The 7,350-nt window shown below is 37.3% G+C and overlaps 1 protein-coding gene across 1 annotated transcript; it reads right to left on the bottom strand.

Moving 5' to 3' along the window:
* Nucleotides 1–423: 423 nt before the first annotated feature.
* LOC148033418 (microbial Terpene synthase-like protein 13) lies at nt 424–1,999 on the bottom strand. The gene is made up of 2 exons (XM_087680913.1): nt 1,555–1,999; nt 424–1,202 (listed from the first exon to the last, which is right to left on the bottom strand). The coding sequence occupies exons 1-2, from the start codon at nt 1,997–1,999 to the stop codon at nt 463–465; spliced, it is 1,185 nt and encodes a 394-aa protein (XP_087537039.1). The 3' UTR covers nt 424–462.
* Between the last annotated feature and the right edge of the window lie 5,351 nt (nt 2,000–7,350).

Below are 7,350 nucleotides of genomic sequence, written 5' to 3'. Positions count from 1 at the left end.
TTCTATCTAGAGTTCATTACTTCCTACTACCATTTCTTATTGGGCATCGATGAAAGCACGAGGGGCAATTTATCAGATGTGTGAGCTTGAAAGGCACTTTATAGAATCTGAACTAAAGTCTATCCCACATGCTTTGCATGATTCTTTAGGTTCGATTCATAATAGTGTAGTAAAGGTTCGCTTATTGAGCTTATGTGATAGGGGATGTGCTCTATCAATACGCGTTTTCCATTTTTTCTACTCATTTAGATGGAATCCCTTATGTATAAGATTAGAGTTTGATTTGAAATATGGTTTAATTTTTTTAAAAATAAAAACCTTGTTTGAAATGTACAAATTATGCACAATTTCAAGTCCTCCAAAGGCATCATGTAGTGTATATATTCAACAAGAAATACACAATATCGAAGCAATTATGAGAGGGTGCATTGTATAGTTGAGGATAGTGGATAGGCATTTGTTCTAGTGTAGGCACATATGAATGCCTAAAGAAGCATTATACTTGAAATGGTTTTGATGGTTCTTGTAATCATGTTTATTTGTAGAGATCATGCCTATTCCTTCTCTATAGCGTGGGTTTCCAAGGGTCCAGGTTGTGATCCCAGATATGAGGTGGTGAACAGCCTCAACATAGCATTGCAATGAAGGATTCCACACCCTAATGTCACTTGCAAGGCGGAGGCCATCTCTATCTTTGGCCTTGATCATCATGCAAGCTTGAGAGAGAGCTTCTTGGAAGTCAATGTGTTTGTGACTAGTGAGGTCAGGGAGTGCATGATTGTTTTGCTGGTGCAATATTGTAAGTAAGTTGATGTAGTCCCCTTTAATGTACTCAGAGTCAAATGAGAGAACATCGTTCATCCAATTCAAGTGGTCGGAACTAGCTTGATGTAGTTCTTGGATGAGTGGGTGGGCCAAAGTCTCATCGTGAAGCTCCATATCAAGGCCAAATTCACACCCAAGGAGGCCAATGTCAAAAGCCCCATCCATGCGACGGAGGAGTGCATAATCCTTGAGGTTGGGGAGTTTGTTTTGCTCTCTCAAGTCTAGAAGAATAAGAACTCCGGTGAGGTAGTTCATGACGACTTCTTGCACACGCCCACATTGCTTGGGTGACATGCCTTGAGCTTGCATCTGAGAGGACCACTCTGTTCCCACCTGGATCACCAACTCTTGTTGCAATAGTTGTTCATTCAGAGTACCTACAATTAAATGATACATGTTTGAAGTTAAAACAATGTTTTCAACGAGATCAGCGTGGGAATACTAGATGAGAACATAACGCATCTACATGCAAGGATAGCTCTTTTCACTCTCCAAAAAGAAATAGCAACAACGTTCACGATTCTTTTTTGAAATTTTTGGCGATTGCGGGCTTTTAAATCACATTACAACTAGAACAATCCTACATCTTAAATATTTTTAAAACAAAAACTCTCTCTCCAAGAACCTTAAGGTCTCTTCTTTAAATTTAATATTTTGCTTGGCACCAAGCCCTAGCTCGATGTCTCGTGAATGCTGCTTGGGTATAGCAACGAAGTGGCACATAATTACCTTTCAAATCGGCGCTAATGTTGCCTAGAGTACCAGTCAGGCCCGCCCTCGCGACGGCAGACGGCCCAAACATGGACTGGAGCATGCGAGAGCAGAAGGCGCGAGCAGCCGGGAGGTTGCGACCCAGGTGGCCGCGAGGGTCGTCGAGCAGGTCATCCACCAGGAATATCCAGTGCAGGAGCTTCACTAGGATGAAGGAGCGGGCCTCGGAGGTGGCGCTGGGGTACATCATGCAAGAGAGGCGGGCGTATTGGAAGTCGAGAAGCCTCTGCAGCTGCGCGGGCGGGAGCCCACGATGAGCCTTGAAAAGCCCCGTCAGCCACACGCGACTCCGCTCCTCTAGAGAGGCCTGCTTGGGATGGCACTTGACATCGAAGGAGCAGAAGTAGTTGGCAGGATATCGGAGCTCAGATTGCAATAGTGTGGAGGTCTTTTGCTGCTCCATAATTGAGTGCGCTGGTGGCGGATCAATTCTTTGACGGCGCTTCACGCGAGCACCGTATTTATACGCCCGGAGACCAACGCTCGCCAAAAAAATCCCATGGGCCAATAATGACATGAAAAAGTTAGGCAAAAATGAAGTGGACGCAAACTATTTAGCTGTCGACCATCGCCAATGAAGTCCCGACTCCCAAGAGCCCCAGAGCTGATGTGGCGTTGTGAGGAATCAGGGTCGATATTTCACACGTGAGGTTGCACGTACCTGCCTAGCTGAAAGTGACTATGGTGCTGTAGATGAAGTCACAGACGTTTCCAAAGCGTCCGAGTTTTGGCCTTTGATCGTATCAATGCTTCCAAAGCGTCCGAGTTTTGGGCTTTGATGGTACCAAAGGACCATGTGCGCAAATTTTGGTCATTGGTCTTGCCAAAAAGGAACGCATTGCCATCTTCTTTGTCATTCATTGTTCTTCAGTTCATTTTCTCCAGGGTCCATCTTCTCATTAAAAAATTATTTGAATTTTCTTATCATTTATCAAATATTTAATTGAATGGTAATCATTGCATATGCTTATATCCTTCATGTAGAGGTGTCGCATTGGCTTCTTTGTTCTCTTTCTTCAATCACTCTGCCCTTTTAATAAATTTCTCCTTTACATGTACTTATTACTCTTCAATTTTGGAAGGGCCATAAGCTTATTCATAGGATGTTCTCCATTGTTTGTTTGTGTCGCTCCTTATATGTGGTAGGACCGTGGCCTCTCAATGGACTCTTGTCATACTTAAACGTACCCATCTAAGTGGAATACCGGCTTTGATCCTGACCTCATTTTACTATACATTGCCATGACACAAGCTCACACTTTGGTGGAATAATCGTATTAAACTTGAGCTCATTTGATCAACAATAGTCACTAGTTTCCCAATGCTTCTGGTATTCTCAAATTGCTATATCAAAAATTTATTAAAATAGTAATGATTGCTCTTATATGCAAGGCTCTACCTTTCAAATATTTCTAGACTCTTTATATACAGTAGCACTATGGCCTATCAATATATGCTCTTATACAAAAGTATTTACCTGTAAAGTATGTCTCTCTTTATATCTATTAGAACCATGGCCTAACAATATTGCCTCTTATTGCACATGCACCTACTATCTAACTAGAACAATGACTAATTCAATCATAACTTCATTTTACATGTACCCATGACACTCCCATGACACAAGTATTCACCTTGGTCTAATCATCATATTGACCCTGAGATCAATCAATTGATTATGCTCTACATTTGTCCACTTAGTACACCTTGTTGCAGGCCCATGGAGAGCCACACATATCATGCATGGACTATGTGGCAAGTCATAAATACGAAATGTCGATAATAAAATATGGATTCAATATCCTTGCATGGGTAAAATAGACTGTGGTACGAACCGAAGGTAATTCGTGCAGAATAGTCTTACCAATTAACTACCATAAAAGATCTTGAGGATAAGGTTGCACATTATAAGATATACATATATGTAATGCATGGAGAGTATTCTAGCCGAATTGCAAAAAAAGAGCTTGAGAAATACATTGTATGCTATAAAATATAGTTTTAAATCTCTTTGATGAAGTGCATATATTTTTGTGAGAACTAGATTCCCTGTAAAAGTTTACACATGCACTTGCCATCGCAACTAGAATTATGATTAGTTCAATCGCAACTTGATTTTACATTTATCCATGACACAAGCTTGCACCCTTATTTAATCATCATATTGACCTTGAGCTTAATCAATTGATTGTGCTCCATAATTTTTCGGCACAAGGCAAATCATAAAGTGCTACAAAAGGACATTGGTTTTCAAGAAAGTGATATGGTTACAAAATATTTTAAAGGTAAGAGCAATGGTGAGATTCGAAATCTTTCTTAAGAAATGAAACTCACAAAATACCAAACTCAAAGGAAAGTAGAGTATATAGAGGGACATTTCATGGACTAAAGAATTAAAGGTATAGAATGGATGACCAATCGATTGTGCTTCACAAATTTTTGGCACAAGGAAAATCATAAAGTGCTACAAAAGAAGGTTGATTTTAAAGAAAATGATGTGATTATAAAATATTTTGAAGGTAAGAGCAATGGTTAGATTTGAAATCTTTCTTAAGAAATGAAACTCACAAAATACCAAACTTAAAGGAAAGTAGAGTATATAGAGGGACATTTCATGGAGTAAAGAATAAAAGGTATAGAATGGATGACCAATCGACTGTGCTCCGCAAATTTTTGGCACAAGGAAAATCATAAAGTGTGACAAAAGGATGTTGGTTTTAAAGAAAGTGATGTGATTACAAAATATTTTGAAGGTAAGAGCAATGGTGAGATTTGAAATCTTTCTTAAGAAATGAAACTCACAAAATACCTAACTTAAAGGAAAGTAGAGTATATAAAGGGACATTTCATAGAGTCATGAATAATAGGTATAGAATCCCTAACCATGAGCTCGATGAATCGATCGTGATCCATAATTTTTTGGCACAAGGAAAATCATAAAGTGCTACAAAAGGACATTAGTTTTAAACAAAGTGATGTGATTACAAAATATTTTGAAGGTAAGAGGAGTGGTGAGATTCAAAATCTTTCTTAAGGAATGACACTCACAAAATACCTAACTTAAAGGAAAGTAGAGTATATAGAGGGACATTTCATAGAGTAAAGAATTAAAGGTATAGAATGGCTAACCATGAGCTGGATCAATTGATTGTGCTCCACAATTTTTTGGCAAAAGGCACATCATAAAGTGCTACAAGAGGACATTGGTTTTAAATAAAGTGATTCGATGGCAAAATATTTTAAAGGTAAGAGCAATGGTAAGATTCAAAAGCTTTTTTAAGGATTAAAACTCACAAAATAACTAACTTAAAGGAAAGTAGAGTATATAGAGAGACATTTCATAGAGTAAAGAATTGGAGGTGTAGAATGGCTAGCATAATAGTTTAATTCCCTCATATCCCTTGTATCTGCATATATATAAATAACTATAAAAATATCTCAGGATGGGCTCTTTCTCAATTCACTCCATTAGGTTAAATTTTGTAGCAAGTGTATTTATGTGTGCGTGTATGTGGCTTTTGACAATTCCTTTCCATAAAAATTTGAAACAAAGAGGATAATTGAAAAAATAATAAAGTGTATAAAATCTAATATCCAATTCAAGAAATGTTTCATAGTTTAGGATATGGAAATAAAATATTACTTTCAGGAAAAACTGAACCATATAGGATACCTAGAAATTTCAAAACCACCTTTAAATTAACCTGAATATCTTATTCCCAATAGTTAATCCTTTGAACACAATTAAAAAATAGAACTTATACTTTTAAAAGTATATGTTTAAAAAAAAACCTTGAAATAGGAATATTATCGAAGAAGGTCATTTTACTTCTTTTAGTACCACAATCTAATAGTCCATGAAAAATAATATCCTTCCATGCTATATAGTACATTGTTGAAACATTTGTTTGAGTGTATGTAAGAGTGGTGTGCTCTTTGTATGCAAATCTAATATGAAATAGTCTTTAGAGTGTGGAAGAATGAGGATGATAAATTGGAAGGATGAGGATTTGAGGTGGCAAGTCAAAGAGGACTGAGTTGGAAGGATGAGCATCTGAGATGGCAAGTCAAAGAGGACTAAATCCAATGTATCCAAATTATGTACTCATGTGCTTATTTAAGAGGCAATCACTATGCAAGGGATTGTGGCCTTTTTTGTTTCATTTTGCTCAAGTTATGGCTTTTATTATCTACAATCCACCTTGATTCCTATCTCCTTCAATTAGTATGATAGCCACTCATGTCCTCCTCCATCTCTCAAACATCAACTTTTGAATCCTTCATATTCTATCCAACCAAATCTCTAGCACTCTTCATTGAAAATCTTGTAAATCCTTCTTAAGGCTTTGTTTTTCAGCAAGTAGCTTAGCCCACAAGCTATCATTCTCTAAAACTTGTCATTAAGACTATTTTCACCCTTCTAGGGGATCCCATAGTTGCTTTCGATATCGAGTGATCAGGAGAGACATTAATTGCTTCACTATTGTTGATGGGTGCCATGAAGCAAGGAAAAATGAAGCATGGGTAGTGCCATAGCCATTTAGAAAGAGAGAGACTAGTTTCTACAATTTCAAGAGTGGAGGCTCAACATCAAGTATCTAAGTTGCATTCACATTATAAGTGTATTAAACATGCTTATCTTTTAATGGGATACTCACATCCTCTTACCATCAAATCCAAGAGGCTATCAATTGCAAGGTTTCTATTTCCGAAAAGAAAGGAAAAAAAAAAGGAAGGAAAGGTCAGATCTTATCGATCCCACAAAACCCATTATAAGGAGTTAGGCTCTATCACGTTATGGCTTTGCTTGTCTACACTCCAACTTGACTCCTATCTACTTCATACATAAGGTGTAGTCCCATTGGATCTTAACATACATGTTTACATCATTCCATAATGATGAAGAAATGTGTATGGTAACCTTAAGGAGAGTAATAATGAGGTGGTTGAAAACTATTTGGAGGCATTGATGACATGAGTAAATCGTGAAAACATGTAACTAGTAATCCATGAAGCTCATGACTACTAATTGAACTTAAAAAACACTTATTTTAGCTAGGTACAACATGTCTACCAAAATAATTTGGTTTTAGAGCATTCTAAGCTTTATATCAATGCTTATTAATCAAAACATTGTAGGAATGTAAGGTAAAGTGACATGATCTAGCCTTTTGACATATCTTAACATTGTATTTTGGCATTGATTCTAGCATTTTTATAATTAGAAGGTGTATATTCATTAGAAGAAGGCACATAGTAACATAACACCTTCCTGCATGTACATGAGAGTTATAACAATACATTAACATGTAGATAATTTTTAAATGCTAAACAAGAAGGTCAAATATCATGTATATGCTCTCTTGATCAACCTTTGTTAGAGGCACCCAAGACCAAATATAGGGTTTCTCAATCTCTAGGATTACAACCAAGCGTTGTCGAAGGGTTTTCGAAAAAAAAGTCGCGACCACAAAGGTCCTTGAGAAATTCCAAGACAGAAGATCAGATTGAGACAATTACAAGATGAGACTTTGATGACAAGGTTTAAGTGTATTACAATTTTGGTTCAAGTACAAGCGGCTAGACGGATTACAAATATAATGATCATGCAAGAGAGTCAATCCTCTCAAGAAAACCACATCAAGATCTATATGAGAATACAAGAGCTTCAAATATGTCACCCAGTCTTCAAGAGAATGTCTTCAACTCCAATAAATGATCAAGGCAAGATAATCTGCTAATCGAATTGCTAGT

Source organism: Lygodium microphyllum, chromosome 7 (assembly GCF_053477565.2).
Source record: "Lygodium microphyllum isolate KBCC chromosome 7, Lygodium_microphyllum_v1.1.10, whole genome shotgun sequence".
Lineage (NCBI taxonomy): Eukaryota > Viridiplantae > Streptophyta > Polypodiopsida > Schizaeales > Lygodiaceae > Lygodium > Lygodium microphyllum.
This window is presented reverse-complemented; position numbering and strand designations above follow the sequence as displayed.

Excerpts from the sequence above, each read along its gene's own strand:
- LOC148033418 (XM_087680913.1), bottom strand. The coding sequence starts at position 1,999 with ATGGAGCAGCAAAAGACCTCCACACTATTGCAATCTGAGCTCCGATAT. Across the intron at positions 1,203-1,554 it reads CATTAGCGCCGATTTGAAAG|GTACTCTGAATGAACAACTA; the intron begins GTAATTATGTGC and ends ATTTAATTGTAG.